Source organism: Epinephelus moara, chromosome 24 (assembly GCF_006386435.1).
Source record: "Epinephelus moara isolate mb chromosome 24, YSFRI_EMoa_1.0, whole genome shotgun sequence".
In the NCBI taxonomy this organism is placed as follows: Eukaryota; Metazoa; Chordata; class Actinopteri; order Perciformes; family Serranidae; genus Epinephelus; species Epinephelus moara.
Genome location: NC_065529.1, coordinates 24,111,269 through 24,131,416, shown reverse-complemented (window position 1 = coordinate 24,131,416; position 20,148 = coordinate 24,111,269). Strand labels below are relative to the sequence as shown.

At 43.4% G+C, this 20,148-nt stretch overlaps 2 protein-coding genes across 5 annotated transcripts; one reads left to right on the top strand and one right to left on the bottom strand.

Moving 5' to 3' along the window:
• The first annotated feature begins 1,021 nt into the window (after positions 1-1,021).
• On the top strand, positions 1,022-16,796 carry hcfc1a (host cell factor C1a). 4 transcript variants are annotated; one of them, XM_050037138.1, is made up of 28 exons: positions 1,022-1,217; positions 2,364-2,564; positions 3,045-3,193; positions 4,401-4,561; positions 4,648-4,856; positions 5,044-5,128; positions 5,249-5,355; positions 5,449-5,628; positions 5,731-5,973; positions 6,101-6,249; positions 6,353-6,535; positions 6,625-6,846; positions 7,247-7,351; positions 7,465-7,681; positions 8,036-8,172; positions 8,274-8,421; positions 8,547-8,767; positions 9,600-10,425; positions 10,710-10,855; positions 11,047-11,181; positions 11,283-11,490; positions 12,079-12,360; positions 12,466-12,572; positions 12,656-12,790; positions 12,878-13,063; positions 13,209-13,506; positions 14,157-14,220; positions 14,315-16,796. In XM_050037138.1, exons 2-28 carry the CDS (start codon positions 2,369-2,371, stop codon positions 14,352-14,354), a joined length of 5,139 nt encoding a protein of 1,712 aa, XP_049893095.1. In that variant the 5' UTR covers positions 1,022-1,217; positions 2,364-2,368; the 3' UTR covers positions 14,355-16,796. The 4 variants fall into 4 exon arrangements, with proteins under 4 accessions (XP_049893095.1, XP_049893096.1, XP_049893093.1 ...); XM_050037136.1 differs by having other exon boundaries at positions 1,024-1,217; positions 10,707-10,855; XM_050037137.1 differs by lacking the exon at positions 1,022-1,217 and adding an exon at positions 1,282-1,438 and having other exon boundaries at positions 10,707-10,855.
• si:dkey-13a21.4 (uncharacterized protein LOC494576 homolog) lies at positions 16,465-19,975 on the bottom strand. The gene is made up of 5 exons (XM_050037140.1): positions 19,800-19,975; positions 19,433-19,559; positions 19,116-19,334; positions 16,855-16,980; positions 16,465-16,744 (listed from the first exon to the last, which is right to left on the bottom strand). Exons 1-5 carry the CDS (start codon positions 19,853-19,855, stop codon positions 16,658-16,660), a joined length of 615 nt encoding a protein of 204 aa, XP_049893097.1. The 5' UTR covers positions 19,856-19,975; the 3' UTR covers positions 16,465-16,657.
• Between the last annotated feature and the right edge of the window lie 173 nt (positions 19,976-20,148).

Genomic DNA, 20,148 nt, shown 5'->3' with positions numbered 1-20,148 from the left:
TAATGTCCTTGTCTTTAGCAGTGGTCTGTGTATATTATGTGTACATTGAGAGCAACAAAATAACAAACTCAAATTCCTCTATGTACACACACATACTTGTCCAATAAAGCTTATTCTGATTCTGAACATCAAGTGCTTTGTGTGATGGTTTTTAGTCTGAATATAAGATCTTCATGCATCCAAGTATCAATTTAGGTGTCCAAGATCACTGGAATAACAGTGAGTTATATGAACCACATCTTAGTTCAGGTTTGATAAAAAGCTACAGGGTTTGACAGCCAAATGTAGTGGGGATGCTGATCCTGCAAATGTGCAAAATCTTAAGTAGCAGCCCCATATTGTACAATAATGTGACTAACGTCCCTTTAATCAAATAGTTCCTTTGGTCATCACGTCTGTGTTTCAGAAGCCAGTTTTAAAATAACCGGGGACTATCTTGTGAAACATTTCAGTTTACTGACAAAAACACCCATGGATCTACTTCTATAAACCAAAAGTAGATAGAGAAGTTTGGTAATCTTCTAAAACTTCCACATTTTGGAGCATTTTCTTGTCTTTCAGAGCAGAGAAATATGGCTGGACATGTACTGATTTGAAGAGGGGAGATGTGTTAATTGATGGTGATAGTAATGCAGTACTTGTATCAGTGGAGGGCGCTCTGATAGTGGGTGTGGGTGTGTCAAGTGTAGTATATGTGAGCGCTATATATGTAAATTAGAGCTTTTACACTATTGTTGTGCATGTATATGCTCATATAAGTAGGGTTAGGGAGGAATAAAATCAGCATCCCCTACAATATTAAAATAAAAGTGGTTTCAGCACGGATGTCGCCATCTTTAGTAAGGGACAATAAGCCTAGTGTTATAACGCAACTTGTTGTAATTTGCTGAAACTCGTGATATGTTTACTTTTTATAGATTTCAAGTGTCCTTTAAAGCACCTCGCTAAACCGAGCATCCTCCGCTGAATCACAATGACAAATAACACAAAGTAAAGGCGTTTCTGTATGAAATGGTCAGCGAGCGGGTCTCTGTCGCCATGTTTACTTTGGGTGACGCCAACTCTCTTCCATTTTCCTCCGCCTCTGGTTGTCAAGAAGATGGCAGCTTCCAGGCAGGCATGAGAGGAAATACTTCTTCACAAATCGAATGAATTTGGATTATTACCGCAAGATCAGACCACATACCCGTGTTTTTGCAATTACTGCATCGAAATAAGTAAGTAAAAATCTGAAATATTTGCGCCTTTCCTTGGTTTGTTATGTTTTGTTGTGGCATACCGCCCGGCCATTTTTCTTGTGGGAGCTGTAGAAGTAGGCCGATTGTCGAAAAGATGGCTGCTTCCAGAGACGGCATGAAACATAATAACACTCTGTTTGTGCAGTTTTACTCGGTTTAGCTGCGTTTTAGGAGTGTTGTTGCAGCGACATTTGTATCAGGTAAAATATGCACGCCAAAATTAGGCGAAATTACATTGCATTTAATTGTAAAATTTGGCGACGCTTTGACAGATGCTAACGCTGTTAGCTTGGGCAAATTAGGTTGAGCAACTAGCCGCTAGCGCTAACGGAGTATAGCTAACGTTTGGATTCACTTGGATACTAAGATTTTACTTTATTCTTTAGTATTTTTTAAATATGTTACTCGATAGAAGCTACGGCAAGTGTCTTGCACACCACTGCAGCTGCTATAATACGCTTCAAATATTTCTATAGTGTAAATAATTACGTTAGAGGGATTGCAGAAAATGCTAAGCTTGTTAGCTACAATATGGCGACTCCCAGAGAAGCATGAAAATAGCCGACTCTTGCTAACAGTTCTAACTGTGGATTAAGTTTGTGCTGCAGGTACACTTGGTTCTGCTTTGTTGACCCCCTACAAATGTATTTAATTGTTTTTAATTATTGAGTTAGTATGCCGGTGTACTTGGCTTGCAATCCTCTATTTTTCTTTTTCATTCGCTTCCGCCATTTTTCAGACTGGCAGTAGCGTTAGCGGGGGTTTGTTTGGTTACAAGATGGCTGCTTCCATGGATTGAATTCAATGGTTAGAAATAACTAAGAACAAAACTTAGGTGTATGAAAGATTCATTGTGTTTATTAGCACAACTGTAGCTGCAAATCCATATTAATGGTTATAAACCAGTGGTTACTCGAAAGCTAAACCGCTTTTGTTGTTTTTTTGGATTGAATGTGTTTGTTAACCGAAGCTAACCGCTAACTGTTTTAGCCGCTACGACCGCACTCTGTTTTAGAAGTTAGCCACAGTGCACGGTTAGCTGCTGTTGTTGATAGCCGTTAACGTGTAATCATTACTGACACTTAAGTAGTTAAGACAAATGTTGCTTTATTGTTTTTCTGACAGAAATCATGTCTGCCCCTGGGTCCGCGGTGTCTGGGACCACGGCGTCGGTTCTGCAGCCGCGGTGGAAACGGGTCCTCGGATGGTCCGGTCCCGTTCCCCGGCCCAGACATGGTCACAGAGCTGTGGCTATAAAGGAGCTTATGGTTGTCTTTGGCGGTGGAAACGAAGGGATTGTGGATGAATTACATGTATACAACACTGGTAAGATTAACTTTGCACGCATAACTTTACTGGTTGATGGTTCACTGGTCATGTTTTACTTAATAAATATGCAAGTGTGAAATAACATAAAATACATTCTCACATTGCGTCTTTGCCTTAAAACAGCTCTCATTTAATGCTAGAGCTCGATTCGTGATGTGCAGAACTAAGTAGCATACAGGCCTCAATAGGCCAAGCAAGTCCGTGTCGGCTTGTATTTGGCCCCCTCTGCTGGGGAAGGGGTTTGATGCACGTTAAAAAAGGCGGGCTAAAATAAAATGGATGATGCTGGTTGGTTTAAGTATATCCTCTGCCCCAATTTCCTGCACATAAACCAATAAGGTCAGACTAATTCACCAAATTTGGTTTATGTATCCTAAACCCTTGGTGCAGACTTTGGTCTATTTTCTCATTGAATGACTTGATATGTGTAGGCTTCAAATGTTAACTTTGCTTTCATTATTGTGTTTTAATTTCCAGCAACAAACCAGTGGTTTATCCCAGCAGTCCGTGGTGATATTCCCCCTGGTTGTGCTGCATATGGGTTTGTCTGTGATGGCACAAGACTGCTGGTGTTTGGTGGAATGGTGGAGTATGGAAAGTACAGCAATGATCTCTATGAACTACAGGTAATCTTTCAGTGGAAAATACTTTCGTATTGAATTTCACATTAAGGTATTGCAGTGTTTTTCAAATCAAAAGTGTTGGATGGAACCAAACTTCTCTGGATATGTTAGCTTTATCTGAAATTGCTTTTATTGTAGCATAAAAGGGAGATGGATTTGTTCATAATACCATCAATGATTTTATATGTAAGCTATCCTGTTCATATTGTAAAATCTAAGCAAAGTGGACATTATCTGTGCATGTGTATGGTGTAGAAAAAGAGTGAGAAAATACATGGTTTAAGTTCTCGTTCAAGGCTATAATATAGGTGCGTAGGCAAATAAAATCCATCTTTGCAGTTCCACTACAGACAGTAACAGTAAGTCACTGACTGCAGTTAATTGAAAACATGAATCCTGATTTATCAAATGCCGACTTGGAGGTGTTTTGTATAGTTGTTGGGGTGCCATTGAGTCTGCTCATCTTGACTGTGTACTTCAAAGCAGTAAACTAAATAGCTAATGCAGTGCAAAGGTTGTAGTCCAACCCCATCCCACACTGATGAATAACTGCCAAGGGTGAGAAAAATAATAGTTTCTTAGATGCATTGTGATTCTTTCTTGAGTGTTTCAGAATTGACTCTTAAAATTCCTTACTCAGAATTCAGAGGATTCACCATGTTCCAGCAGCTGGTTAAATAGTTCAGCAGCTGCTTTTCAAAATTGATGAAGTAACTTCTTGAGGAGGACGGGGGCAACCTAAAGAGGAATTTAAATTAGTTTGCCTTAGTTTATTCTGCTGCTGCCAAGTGCACTATGCCAAGACATGTCTTTGTATTGTCCTACTTACAAAAGCTTCAGTTTGTACACAATGAAGGAAGTATAAGTTATAAATTTGCTCTGTTTCTGGTTATGACATAAAGCGAGTATGTCTCAATCAAGTTTGTCAACCAAAGTCCAGATGGATTGTCTGCCACTTGGAAATGGAATAGATAAATATTAAATTAAGTAAAAATGGACAAATTAATGAAACATTTGAAATAGGCTTAGTGGTTAAAAATAAATGAATAAAAGTGTGGTTTTGTCCTAAGTTTTAACACAAAATTCCTATCAGACTGTCAGAATTGAGGATGAGGTGAACTTGTTTTTGTTACAGCATCTGCAATAACCTTAACAATTTGTACTATGTTGTTTTGACCATGTTTGTTTTTTGTTTGTTTTTTTGTTACAGGCCAGCAGATGGGAATGGAAAAAGTTGAAAGCAAAAAACCCGAAGAATGGCCCCCCTCCTTGTCCTCGACTCGGTCACAGTTTTTCCCTGGTTGGCAACAAATGCTATCTGTTTGGTGGACTAGCCAATGACAGTGAGGACCCAAAAAACAACATTCCCAGGTGCAGATGTTATTCCAGCAGGGCCCTTTGATGCAAGAGATTCTTGAGCAACGTGAGGGTGACATCTGTCTATTTTTCATTCTCAGATACCTGAATGATCTGTACACACTTGAGCTTCGTGCGGGTTCCAGTGTGGTTGGATGGGATATTCCAATCACATATGGAGTTCTGCCTCCTCCCCGTGAGAGCCACACTGCTGTGGTATACACAGAAAAGACGAGCAGGAAATCTCGCCTGATAATCTATGGAGGGATGAGCGGTTGTCGCCTTGGAGATCTGTGGACTCTCGATATTGGTAGGTTTCTTAAAGTGTGACTGGAACAATTACAGCATAAAACCTGTAAATACCCCTGCTGGTACCACTCAGAGACTGCTGCTATTTACACCCAAGCAGACCAAAGGGGATTGAACATAATCGCCCAAAGAGCCCCACACTATGTAAGGTTTCTGTATAACGTCCTTCTGCTGCTCATTGTCTCCAGATACCCTGACATGGAACAAACCATCAGTAAGTGGGACTGCACCGCTCCCCAGAAGTCTTCACTCTGCCACCACCATCACAAACAAGTGAGTGAACTGCTGCAGAAAAGCAGTGACATATTGAATGTTGTATATAATCATGTTTGAATTCCCAGAAGAACAGGCTCTGGTCTGGCATCTCACTAATTTCATTTTCTCAATGTGCAGGATGTATGTTTTTGGAGGGTGGGTTCCACTGGTGATGGACGATGTCAAAGTGGCCACACATGAGAAGGAGTGGAAGTGCACAAACACTCTTGCCTGCCTAAATCTAGGTTTGTCTAAGTCTGTATTTGTTACACTTTGAGAAGTTTGGAGTAAAATGGACTTCCCTGGTGTTAATTATTGTATCATATGTGTTTCTGTAGACTCCATGTGCTGGGAGACAGTGTTGATGGATACTCTCGAAGACAACATCCCTAGGGCCCGTGCTGGCCACTGCGCTGTGGCCATCAACTCCAGACTCTACGTTTGGAGCGGCCGTGATGGTTATCGTAAAGCTTGGAACAACCAAGTCTGTTGTAAAGACCTCTGGTACCTGGAAACAGGTAGGTGTGCTGTAACACAGTTTTATCATTTAGACTGATTTCAGTGGCTCAGGTTTTAAAATAGTGTCACTTTTGTTAATTTTTTGTCCTCCACCTCCCCAGAGCGACCACACGCCCCTGCTAGGGTGCAGTTAGTCCGTGCCAACACAAACTCTCTTGAGGTGAGCTGGGGCGCCGTCTCAACTGCTGACACCTACTTACTGCAGCTGCAGAAATATGACATCCCTGCAACTCCAGCTGCAGCCTCGCCAGCCATGAGTGCCACCCCCGTGCAGCCTCTGAACTCTCCAAAGAGCCCCGCGCCGGCTGCTGCAGCACCCTCTGCTCAAAGCCTACCCCAGACAGGTATTACACTTTGGACCAATGATTCTTTCCCAACCCTTCCACATCTATTGCTGTTGTCACTACACGAGAAAGCAACTCCAAAAAAAGCTGCACAGAAAGACTAATTGTCATTTTCCTCATTTTACAGCTGTTTTGAAGGTTGCCGCTCAACAGTCTGCCACAGGCACATCTGTTGTCACAGTCCGCCCCAGCCAGCCTGGGAAATCCCCCGTCACTGTGACATCTCTTCCGCCAGGTGTTCGAATGGTAGTTCCTGCCCAAACCACCCAAGGATCGGTATAAACAGTTTTTACATTGCATTGTTATCATGTTGAAGATTTTGCATGAAATCTATCAGATAAGTAAATGTTTACAAAAAAAAATTCTTTCCTTTCCCCAGCCAATTGGAAGTAGCCCTCAGATGAGTGGCATGGCAGCTTTAGCAGCAGCAGCTGCAGCAACACAGAAGATACCACCTTCCTCTGCTGGCACTGTCCTCAATGTTCCCGCAGGTGCCACAATTCTCAAAACAGTAGCCGTTTCCCCTGGCACAACCACAGTGAAAATGGCCTCTCCAGTCATGGTACAGATCTCACTAAACCTTCGCATGGCTAACATTGTGTGCATTCTGTCAATCAGAGGTCAATTCTTAAAATAATGTTGTGCGTCTAGGTCAGTAACCCAGCCACCCGGATGCTGAAAACTGCTGCAGCCCAGGTGGGCACAGCAACTGCGTCCTCTCCCACCACCACCAGACCCATCATCACTGTGCACAAGTCCGGTGCAGTCACAGTGGCACAGCAGGCCCAGGTGGTAACCACTGTGGTTGGAGGAGTCACCAAGACCATCACCTTGGTCAAGAGTCCCCTCACAATGGGCAGCAGTGGCACTCTGGTAAGAGAACAGGACTCTGTAGCACAGTGTAATACTGGAACACCACTCTAAGAGCACCCTTTGGTGCTTTCACACGCATGCTGTATATCATGTTCTGTAAATTGTTTTGTCGCACTTGGTGTGTATGTTTTGTTTTTTAATTATTTGTCACACAAGATGGTGACAACATGCACTGAGCTTGAACCAGTGGGGGAGGGAGTAAAGGTTGGCCTTCAGTGACTGTTGGAGAATTCTGCTAAGAAAACAGGGAGCATGATGTTAGTGATCTGCATGACTGTTGGTCAGTTAGAGCTGAAATGATTTATAGAGCCACCAGTGGTTCACCTTCCCACTGAACTCCCTGTGCTGTCCGATGTTTTCTGGCGACTCATGAACTTGAGTCTCTCTCCTATGTCGGCAGATCTCCAACCTTGGCAAGATGATGTCTGTGGTACAAACCAAGCCAGTGCAGACATCAGCTGTCACAGGCCAGGCTTCCACTAACCCTCTCACACAGATCATACAGGTCAGCTATCTGCATGAGTGCAGGAAAAAAACAGGAGGTAGCTTAAAACTCCTGAGACAGGCACCAGATGTGTTTCTCCAAATGGTTTGCATAACGTGGGCCTCTCTCCCCAGACAAAGGGTCCCCTCCCAGCCGGCACCATCCTGAAGCTGGTGACCTCTGCAGATGGCAAGCCCACAACCATCATCACCACTTCCCAGGCAGGAGGCACAGGAAACAAGCCCACAATCCTCAACATCAGCGGTGTCTCTCCTACCACCACTAAGCAAGGCACCACCATCATAAAGACCATCCCCATGTCGGCCATCATGACACAGCCTGGAGCCACAGGTCTAAACTTGCTCAATTTTACTGTGTCACAGATGTGTATCATAGTAACCATCACATTTATGACTGAGAGCAGTTTTTTGGGGGTTTTTTGTTGTTGTTTCTCTTTGTTTTTATCTGGTTGGAATTCCAGATGAGCAGTGTTGGCATGTCACAACAGAAGTAGTGATGCTGCAGTCTTAAGTTAATTTTTTTATACTGTTACCTGCAACGTTATGACCATATTGGCAACTAATGTGAATAAAAACAATGATACAAACTATTTGCAGGTGTAAATTAGCCAAGGCCTGGTATTCGGGTAGTGTGTCCTGAGATGACATAATTGTACAAAAATTTACTTTGCTTTTGTCCTTGCAGGTGTAACAAGCAGTGCAGGCATGAAAACGCCCATCACAATCCTTACCACAAAGGTGATGACCACTGGAACGCCTGGTAAAATCATCACTGCAGTGCCCAAACTTGCCACTGCCGCTGGCCAACAGGGACTGACGCAGGTAAGCTGACGTTGTGCAGTAGTCTTTATAGATATCAATTTTGATGTGCTGCCTGTGTATGTTAAACGTGAGGAGACTAAACCTGAATTGTGTATCTCCAGGTGGTTTTGAAGGGTGCTCCAGGGCAGCCTGGCACTATTTTGCGCACTGTGCCCATGAGCACAGTCGGTGGTGTTCGACTTGTTACACCAGTGACGGTGTCTGCTGTTAAACCCACTGTCACCACTCTGGTTGTCAAGGGGACTACTGGTAAGAATAACTGTGTCATTTGATTTCAGTGATTTATTACTGGATCACATTAATATGTTGGTACATATTTTGTACAGTTAACTGTTGATTCTTTCATCTTTTAATGCTACTTGCTTTCCTTCCAGGTGTCACCACTCTTGGGACAGTCACTGGCACAGTCTCCTCAAGCCTGGCAGGAGGCACGGTGGACAGTTCCAATGCCTCTCTGGTCACCCCCATCACCACACTGGGAACCATTGCTACCCTGTCCAGCCAGGTCATCAGCCCAGCTGCCATAACTGTGTCAGCTGCTCAGACCAGCCTGACCTCTGCCTCCGCATTGCCCTCCTCTACCATGACAGTGCAGGTAAGACCCTGCAGGTCACTGTCCCTCAGCAACCCCTCATGGCAGCAGTGTGCGCTATAAGTGTTTAATTACCACATTACAAGTGAAGAAGAAGGCTGTAAAGGTCAGGGTGTTGACGCCCGTTGTTGAAACTACTAGGGTTGGGTACCAAACTCAGTAGTCTGAAGGGTACCGTCTATTATGTCAGTACTGTAGAGTACAGATTCACATTATGTCAATTGGTGTCAAATTTTGTCATCTCAGAGCACATCTGGGTGACAATGCTGAGTTCAGGTAGGAGGTGGAAATGCCCCAAAGCTGGAAAGCCAGCTGTGGAGCTCTGTCGGCTTCCCAGCGAACAAAAACTATTGCTGCAGCGCCAACAGTTTGTGTCTTGTCTTTTTTCTTTTGTTTTATTTTAGAAACAGCCTAATATCACTGCTGTTTGTGATTGTGTTTTTTTAAATTACATACTATTCCACATATTTGTCAGCTGTGTCTAAACATATTGCAAGAGAGATGAGCAGACACACACAAGCAAGCAGACAGACAGAGACTTAGCTCTATAGCAGAATCGCTTGTTGACCTGCACACAGTATACTTCAGAGAAGAAAAGAGAGAGTCAAGTACCGGAAAAAAGGTTCAGTTGAATACTAGTACAGAATTCAGGGTACTGGTATCATTTCAAATATGAATGGTACCCAATCTTAATAACTGCAGAACAATGACTGAGCTACTATTTGAAAAATTGGGATAAGAGCAATGGACAGAGAATAAAAGTATTTCGTTTTGACAATGAAACATGCTGCATGACTTAAAAATAACTTGGATTGCTTCACAATATCCTGCCCAGAACCAGCCCACCCAGGTGACTCTGATCACAACTCCCAGTGGTGTAGAAGCTCAACCAGTGCAGGATCTCCCAGTGTCCATCCTGGCTTCACCAACCTCCGAGCAGCCCAGCTCCACTGAGGCTGGAGCAGCTGGAGAAGGCTCTGGGACCGTCACCCTCGTCTGCTCTAACCCGCCCTGCGAGACCCATGAGACCGGAACCACCAACACAGCAACCACCTCTTCTGCCACCATGGGAGCAGAAAAGGTTTGCTCTAACCCGCCCTGCGAGACCCACGAGACCGGAACCACCAACACAGCCACCACCTCCTCTGCTACAATTAAAGCAGGACAAGTGTGCTCTAACCCGCCATGTGAGACCCATGAAACAGGCACCACCAACACAGCCACAACTGCATCATCAAACATGTCTACGCCGCGTGTGTGCTCCAATCCACCATGCGAGACCCATGAAACTGGGACAACTAACACAGCAACCACAGCATCGGCTAATATGGGAGGAGTCCAGCAGATTTGCTCCAACCCACCCTGTGAGACTCACGTGACCGGCACCACCAACACATCCACCCAGGCATCATCTAACATGAATGCAGGCCAAACGAACACCGTGCAGAGGGTTTGCTCCAACCCGCCCTGCGAAACACACGAGACAGGGACCACCAACACCCCGTCCACAGCCACCTCCAGCATGGGAGGTGACCAGACCAGCACAGCTACAGGCCAGGTCCAGAGGGTTTGCTCCAACCCGCCCTGTGAAACACATGAAACCGGGACCACCAACACAGCCACCACTGCCACCTGCAGCATGGAGACAGGCGAAGGCACAGGTAAACCCATTTATACTGTTATTGCGTCAGCTCACTAGGGTAATGAAATACAGCAGTCCAAAAATGAGCAGTCCCGCTGAAACCTTTTGTTTGCTACATTCATTAGGTTTTAATCATTTGTGTTGTGATGTTCATTATCTCATTTGTTCTTGCTCTTTTAACAGAAACAGCAAAAATAGAAGCGCTGATGTGCCACATTTTAGATTCTTGGGTGGCATCCAGGACGTACAATGGATTTATTGTATAAAGTCAAACTTAAATTATGTTTTTGTGTCTACCAGCAGCCCAGCAGACAGAGGAGGCAACAGAAGGTACCAGCAGCACAGAAGCGGCCTCCACCACTGCCGCAACTGGCATGGTTACCACCACCCAGGGCAGGGCCATCACAACTGTCACTCAGTCTACACCAGCTCCTGGACCCTCTGTACCTGTAAGTGCAGTAATTTACTGGCAGAATCATTAAATGATCTAACGACCACAGCTGAGTCATGGTAATCTCAGCAGATTTCTGTCTGAAGACTGCATGTCTTTAGCTGATGGCATTATGTGGGAGACATCATTTCCTAATTGTTTTTTCCCCATTGTGACCCATCTGTATGTTTCAACTTTGTGTCTCTCCAGTCGATCTCATCAATCACAGAGAGCGTGAGTACTGCTGCCAGCTCCACAGAGGAACCGATGCAAACTGATGAGACGGCATCAGCAGAAGCTGCACCTGCAGTGGAGGGAGCCACCGCGATGGAGACGCAAGCAGAGGTAAATACAGTGTAATGTCACAAAAAAGCCAGTGTGGGCCTGAAGTCCATTCAGTCAGGGATATATTGATTGTCTATATGACGTGCAATGTGTTCTCTCAGGGAGAAGCAGCCACAGCTACAGCCTTGAATCTGCCCTCAGAGCTGATGTCTGAGGGTCAGGGTGCCACACTCATGGTGACAGGGCTGTCGGACGAGGAGCTGGCTGTTACTGCAGCGGCAGAGGCTGCTGCTCAGGCAGCAGCTACTGAAGAAGCCCAGGCTCTCGCTATCCAGGCTGTGCTCCAGGCAGCCCAGCAAGCCGTAATGAGTGAGTTCAACTATAGTCATTAGTGGTGTTCATTATGTCTTTAGTTTCTGATAATGACTTTAGTTGTTCTTTTATCTCAGACATGTTAGGATGTTACATACCTTGACATGTTTCGGCAGAAACTTCCACCTTCCTGAGAAGTGTCACTTGGTGGTGGTTGTGACGCGTCTTTATCAGATGGTGGCGTGACCGTCCTGTCAGTTTTTGACAGGATGGTCATGCCTCCCTTATATCAGCTGATTGACAGATCAACTGATGAAGACATAACCACCACCAAGTAACACTTCTGAGGAAGGCGGAAGTTTCCGCCGAAACATGTCAAGGTATGTAACATCCTAACATGTCTGAGATAGAAGAACAACTAAAGTCATTAACTATAGTCATTGTTCTCTGCTTATTTGGTTTTGATTTGAATTTAAACAGTAACATCGTAGTTCAAGGTTTGTCTCTAGTAAAGTGGAAAAGACATGGAAAAATAAATGTATTCTTTGCTCTCAAACAGTTAACAACTGAATTATTCAGCAGTTTCTCACAGGGCTGTCATGGTTGCAGCCTGTTTAAATTCTTAAATATTTTGTATGTGTACAGATGAAGGTGATTCCACTGGAGAGAGCCAGCAACCCACCAACATCCCCATCATGTTGACCCAGCAGGAGCTCGCAGCACTGGTCCAACAGCAGCAGCAGCTGCAGCTGCAGGAGGCTCAGGCTGCTGCACAGCAGGCCAGCGTGGACACAAACTTGCCCACTGAAGGTCTCGCCCCTGCTGACAGCCTCAACGACCCTTCTGTCGAGAGCAACGGACACAATGAGATGGCTGCCGCAGTCACCAGTGCTGTGGCGTCACTGCTGCCACGCACCACTGCTGAGAGTAAGACTTGGTGTTTTTTTTGTTTTGTTTTTTCCTCAGTAAATACCTTGGATATCTTTTTGTACAGTAGATTGACCTTTCTGTGTTGTGCCTTTCACTCCACAGCACTCGCTCCATCAAGCACATTTGCACCCTCTGTATCAGTGGCAAGTCCAGCCAAGCTGCAAGCAGCAGCCGCACTAGCAGAGGTCGCCAATGGGATTGAGGGAGAGGTGAGTTATTGTACAACATCTGGCTGGTTCAGCAAGGTCAAAGAGAGAAGAAATGTAACCATGTATCATTTGTTTTCTCACAGAAGCAAGCCCCTCAGCCAACCCCCGTGAAGCCTGTTGTAAAAAAAGAGAACCAGTGGTTTGATGTTGGAATTGTTAAAGTGACAAATATGGTTGTCACACACTTCTATGTGCCAGGAGATGATTCTCAAGGAGATGTAAGTGTCTCAGGAGGCTCCTTTCATGCTTAGATGACTGTGTGTTAGTGTGCTCAGTGCATCTCTAATCTCTGTTTTGTTTTTTAGGATGACTCTGGCATCATGCCAGACTACAGCCAGATGAAGAAAATGGAGCTGCAGCCTGGAACAGCTTACAAGTTCCGTGTTGCAGGAATCAACGCTTGTGGTCGCGGAGCTTTCTCCGAGATTTCTGCTTTCAAAACTTGCCTACCAGGCTTCCCAGGGGCACCCTGCGCCATCAAAATCAGCAAGGTAAACACATCAGTAAAGCGCTTGCCTTGTTTTCCTCTTTTTTTGGAATTGATATACAGGTGTGTAAACATGACGATAACACCAGCTGTTCTCATGAGCCATGCTTTCAGGCACCGCATAATAATCTTTTACTCTCCCTCCACAGAGCCCAGATGGTGCCCATCTGACCTGGGAGCCACCCTCAGTGACGTCGGGGAAGATAATCGAATACTCTGTGTACCTGGCTATCCAGAGCAACCAGACAGCTGAAGCCAAGGCCTCCACCCCGGCACAACTAGCCTTCATGCGTGTGTACTGTGGACCCAACCCCTCTTGCTTGGTGCAGTCGTCCAGCCTCTCCAACGCCCACATTGACTACACCACCAAGCCAGCCATCATCTTCCGCATCGCCGCCCGCAATGAGAAGGGCTACGGTCCCGCCACCCAAGTTCGATGGCTTCAAGGTAAGCAAACAGATTCACAAACCTAGTCCTAAGGCCTAGTCCACACGCACACAGGTATTTTTGAAACTAGGGTTTTCCCTCCTTCGTCCGTAAAAAAACATCATCAACACACACGGTTTTAAAGAAGTCCCTGTCGAAATAAAAAAGCAAAACACAATTGGAAGTGATGCCAAGAGCATGCCAAACCAACAGGCAGCAATCCTGACACCACGCAAAGAAGATGATGTTGGCCAGTCAGAAGGCTTCCTGAAGCACTGACCTCCATGGCGCAATCTGGCGCATCTGTTCCTTAATATAGTGGAAGATAATTTATGTGAAAATGTAAAAATCCTGTTGATGGGGTTAGAGCCAGCACTACAAAGGAGGTAACAGCACACACTCTGATGTTTCAAGCTAAAAACTTATCTGTCTACACATCACATTAAAAACAGAGTTTCTGAAAATCTTTGCCCTGGACAGAGGTTTTCAAAAGACGAGTTTTCAGTGATCTAAAATGTAGTTAGTGTGTGGATGAAAAGCCAAAACGCACAGACAAGCTATGTTTTCAATAAACGTGTACGTGTGGACAAGGTCTTATACCCAAATATTAGTAAGTAAGCAGGTCATTATTGGACAAAGAGATATATGTTAACAATTTTTCTGCTCTGTAGAATCCGGCAAAGATGCTGCCTCTGCAAAACCGGCCCCCAAAAGACCAGGCACCTCTCCTGATACGTAAGTCCAGTATTGATGCCGCATACCGTGCACACAGGCCACACTGATGAATAAAACATGCAAACTCACTCTGCTTTTATGTGTGCTCTTGCAGTAAGGCTACTGGTCCAAAGAAAGCAAGGACGGACCAGTGAGGTTGCCCAGAGATCCCTCCCAGTCTTTTGTCCTTTTTCCACTCGCTGTCCTTTTATCAGGAAGACTGACCTTCACCCCTCCTTCACCTCCTCATCCTCATCCTAATGTCATCCTCCACCCTCAAGTCTCAGATCAAGACAGCATTGGAGGCAGAACAACCGTATGAAGCTGAGATGAAAGTCAATCTGAGAGATGTTTCTGTAGATAAAAACCCTCCTTCCTCCTCGTTCTGTTGGTTGTACTATTTTTAGAGCAACACAAACTTAGAAGCACATTATCTTTTTCAGTCACATCCCCTTCCATCGTTTAACATCTATTTTTGGCTTGTTTCAGTAGTTGAGCAGTATAGAGAAGCATTTACATCTTTCACAAACTGGGAGCCAGCCTGAGCGCAATGTTACCTTTTTTCTTTTTCTTTTTTTTTGTCTCTGTTTTGTGAATCCTGGGGGGATGTAGAGAGAGACTACACGAAATGATGTACAGTGTTGAAAAAGGCTGTGGAGGCATTAGCTTAGATGAGAGGAAACATCGGTATGGATACAAATAAAGCACTTGTCCTCAGCGACAGAGGACATAATTTTTTTTTTTCCTTTCCTTTTTGCTCAAATTTGCTTCATCGAGAACCAAGTCTGTAGTCATCGTACTGGACTCCAGTCTCCTGGTAATGTCATCACTGTGTGCTTTTTACCCCAAGATGAGGACTGGTTGCCGACACTTCAAAGTGGACAAAAAGAGAAAAAAAAGACGACGAAGAGATTTGTAGAGAATGAATGACAGACTTTGCTAGGACTGAGACTTGCAGCACACAAAAAAAAAATCTTGCAAAATCTTCCCAAAAAATTAGCAAGCAATGACGCAGAAGATCTTTTGTGTAGTTTATTTTTGTATTTTTTAAGCTTTTTTTTCTCCTGTGTGTATGTGTATGTTGTGTGCATTTTTAAAAACATCACTTTTTTTAACTGTTGTTCATCCCCATAGTTTGTGTTGGTGGGAAGACCGGTGGCTGTGTTGAGGTTGCCACTATATTTTTAAAAATCTTCATTCAGTTGGTTGTATGTTCTTGTTGTTAACAGGTGGTTATGAACGAGAGAAAGACTTTTGTATTTGTTCCAAGTAGAACCCGCAGAGGTTATAGGACTGAAGGGAACTTTGAAGTGGACCCAGGGAGAGGAGAGTTTTTACTTTGTTTACTACTCAATGCTTGTGTTGCTTTGTTTGCCAAACATGGAATTTCACGGGGTATGAGGAAAACAACATCAGATCTTTTCATACCTTTTCCCCTGATATCCCGATCAGTTGTCCTACGCTTTTTATGCTCATGAATGTGGTGTCTAACCTCTTCTTTAATTTTTAGAATGGCAAATTATATTAGTAGACATATTTTCCCTATCCTATTGATGTATGTGAATCCATTTAATAAATTTTAATTTTTTTTTTCCTTCCACGGCTCTGTATTTCAGACTACAGATGGTGTGCAAGCTAACTGTGATGTGTAAACCCGTATGTCTTTGAATGGGGATGTCTTGGGAAGAAAGCTTACATAGCCGGAGTGTACTCACTTGTAAATTAGTTCGTTCATAGAGCAAGAATAAAACAAACAAAAAAAAACATCTTGGCCTTTTATATAATTACCTGTAACAAACTGTTTTTACATGTTGGTCATCTCTTGATTGCCTTTTGTGTCTTTACTTATAAAAGAAACAAATATATATATATAAATATATATAGTCTCCCTGATTGTTCTAATTTGCTTCTGTCAAGCTGATTCACTGTAGGAGTCTGAATCACTGCTAGGTTCATTACAATACAAGGATTTGTACAGGGAGGAGGTTTCTGACCGGACATGAGTGTATATCTACTTTGTAAGGGCGGATTCAGTTGTGATGGTAACGGCCAGGAAGATCAGAGCCAAGGTGTTCGCTTGCCGCCTTTTCTCCGGCTGGCGCCTTGGCTTCCGTTTGTGGTTTCTCCCGATTTCTTTCTAGAAATGAACTTTCTCTTCATATGCATTCATAATTTTTGTGTGTGTCAGTGTGTCTGTTGAACAAAACTAGACATGCATGCAAAAGCAGTGTATTTTAGTAGTGATGCCTTAAGTTAGACCATAAGCTGAAGGTTCTCAAAAAAAGAAAAAAACATTTAATGAGTTTGTTCCTCTCTCCATGTGGTATACAATTGTGTCCTTTCCTTCCACAGTACCTTTGCTGGGTCACTATTTTTGCACCCTCGTTAGATAGGTCATCATCAGCAGTGTCGAGGTCTCTCTGAACTTTTCCCTCCCACACTGGGACGAGTGCTGCTCTCAGCACTCACAGGTGTTGCGAGTTTCTCTCGGCTGTTTGCAGGTTATCTGGAAATGTCCTGTATTTTCCAATGTGTGTTTTTTGTACTGTAGGGAGTAATGTATCTTTTATCATCAAAAAATAAACATGTTAAACATATGGAGATTTTGTGTCTTTCTTATTTTTCACTACAAAGATTAAGAAGTAACTCAATCACCTGTCGTAAGCCGCTCTGAGCCGCTCTCAGAAATGACTTTTCCACATCTAGATCCTCCTTTGCGCTTCCTTCAAAGTACTCTGCTCCTATTTCCTCACACCACTGCAGGGCCTTCCTGCCAGACACCTGCAGGGAGAGAGTCAAAGTTCGAACATCAAACAGGGCTGACATGACAGCAGAGGGCGCGTAAAGTGTAACAACAATCTCAAAGTCACAAATTTAGTTCTATAATAAATATGTGAGCAAGATGTGCCGTAGAAATGTTTGGTGACAAGCTGCAACACTGGGAAGTTATTTCTCACATCATGTAATATTGTAATATTAGAGAACAGCTCACAATTAATGAAATTTACTTTCGCACATTTCTCAACTCATCCTTAACATTTAGAGTAAGTCCATTTCTCTTATCAATTCATACAAGTAGCACCACACAATGGATTACTTACAAAAGCCTGTAACTTGCTCATAATCCTTTGTTTGTTTCTCTAAAGTAAATATGTCACTGCCATCGGAGTGACGGTCCTTTTGTCACTGTTTACAAACAAGATAGTCAAAATGCTTAGTCATTGTTAACAATGTAACGTGTTAATGGCTATGGTTCTGATGATAGTGATTTAAATTGCACAAAGCTGCACTTCTACTTTTCCTGTATGGCGCATATATGAATTTCAACAGTACAAAGTTACACATGACTGTATGACGGAGATTGATTGCAAGAGACAGGGTGATATTTCCATTTATGTCTTTACTGTTTCTACTCTAATTTGTTGACAGACCGTGTCACTGCCATACACAAGGCTGTTTTACAGCACCACACAGCACACAAGAAAAACATACAATATTAGAAATGTAAATATAAGAAACACCCCTGAGGCAGAGCTGGACACGCAGTGCTGTGTGGGGAACTGCAGTGCAGTCTTTCTACATGTTCCTTTCTGTCAGGCCAAAGATTCTCATCCACATCACAGCGGATATCTTCTCTATCGATGCAGCACAGAGAGAATCTTTTGAAACGTCTTATCCTTGAGATAAGATGCACCTATGAGCTATTTCAGAGAACTGCTTGATCAAACACTTCGCACATTCCCCTTCATTAATGAAAGTTGAGATTCACCTGAGAGCACGTCATTAATTCAGGACACGTTTACAAAAATTGTTTGATAGAAATGTATGGGGAATATGTTTGACAGATTGGATTGATATGACAACCGGTTCAGCAATTTAGCATGTAATAACTCGTGAAATGAACTGATGCCTGGATGTTTTGAGGGGTAAAACTGTTCAACAGAGAACCAATATCATACATTTTGATCAGCATGACAAGCAACTGATGATGAAGCAAACAAAAATCGGTGATGGAGGAAGTATTCAGATCTTTTACTTAACTAAAATTAATAATTCCACAGTGCAGAAATGCTGTTACAAGTAAAAGTACTAAAATATACTGTAAGTATCAAAAGTAAAAATACTAATTATGCAGAATGGCCCATCTTAGAATATTATATATTATGTTACTAGTTTATGATTATTGATGCATTCACGTGTTCATCACCTTAATGTTGCAGCTTGTGAAGATAGTTATCAAAAGGTATCAAATACATGTAGTGGATAAGTATAATAATTATAACAACATTCAAATTACACCAGTTAAGGGACAGTTCACTCCAAAATCAAAAATACATAGGTTATTTTTCCTCTTAAATTTGGTTTTATTTATCAGTCTAGATTGTTTTGGTGTGAAGCGTGCATCTACGGACGAGGGGCTTGTGCTTGTGACAGCCCGGGATGTAAACATTAATGGCGTCATCCTCGGCTGAGCTGTAACATCAGTGGTGCCAGGTGAGCTAACAGTAGATGTACATTTCCTTCTTGTGATGATATGGATGGCTGGCATCATTCAGTTTGAAGGAAAATAGTTCCTACATGAAACTGCTCACAACCAGGTCTGTGGATTATCTTGAGTGGCCGGGTCATGATTTCTGGAAAGAGACATTGATGTTGAGTTTTTCAGATGTATTATTTTGGCGCTTTGAGCACCACAAGCTGAGTGCCATTGAGTTCCATTATATTGGAGAGAAGGCAGACATCTCAACAGCTGATGTCTCCTACATCAGCAACTCACACCAAAACAATCCAGACTGATAAATAGCGCCACAGATAAGAGGAAGAATATGTATTTTTGATTTTGGGATGAATGGTCCCTTTAAACTTTTGCATCTATGGTTCACTGCGTCACTTTAAAGGATGGCACTTTCACTGACCTCCCTGTCGCTCAGGTCAGTCTTGTTGCCCACTACAATGAAGGGGAAGTCGGATGGGTCCTGGGGCTCGCCCTGGATCAGAAACTCCTTCCTCCACTCCACCAGGGCAGAGAAACTGGCTCTGGATGTGACATCAAACACCAGCATGCAGCAGTGGGCTCCTCTGTACAGAGGTGTCCCCAGAGACTGGAACCTCTCTGTACCCGCTGTGTCCCAGATCTAAGGGAACATTAAACCCCCCTTTAATATCACCATGTACTGCTGCTCCTGCATGGATGTGTGGCGGTGTCTCACTGTGGCCGGGCAGGTGGACTGACCTGCAGGTTGACTGTGTCCCCGTCTATGGTGACTGTTTTGCAGAGGAAGTCAGTGCCTATGGTGGCCCGGTACATGTTGGTGAAGCGGTGATTCACATATCTGTTCATGAAGGAGGACTTTCCCACCCTGTGTAAACATCATACAGAGGTACAACACATATCTCTCTCCTTTCACAGACATTTGGCAATTCGGATTTTTCACACACTGCACTGTTATAATAATAACGTTTCGGAAAATCCAGTAGGATTTGGACCGCAGGATTTAATAAATCTTAGAGTAAATGAAAGTGAAACAACTGTCCACGGCGCAGTAAACACAAGCTTTACAACAAGATACAATATTAAAAAAAAAGCAAGTCCACGTTACCCGGAGTTTCCTATGAGGATTATTTTCAGTGTCACCGGACTTTTTGTGTCGCTCATGGTCACATCTGTTGGGCTTTATTTCCACTGGAGCTTCAGCTGCTGCTGCCTTCAGGAACCCCTCGGAATTGTGCCTTTCCAACATTTGACGCATGTCTCAGTGGTGTGTCATGGTGATTTTAATCAGGGTGTTAGAAACATTGAGTCTGGGTCTAACAAATTAATATTATTTCAACTGTATTATAAGAAGAAGAAGAAGAAGAAGAAGAAGAGGAAGAAGAGGAAGAAGAAGAAAAGTAAAAATTATTATAATATTTTTTTTAATGTATTAAGGAACACTACTATTTTTTCAA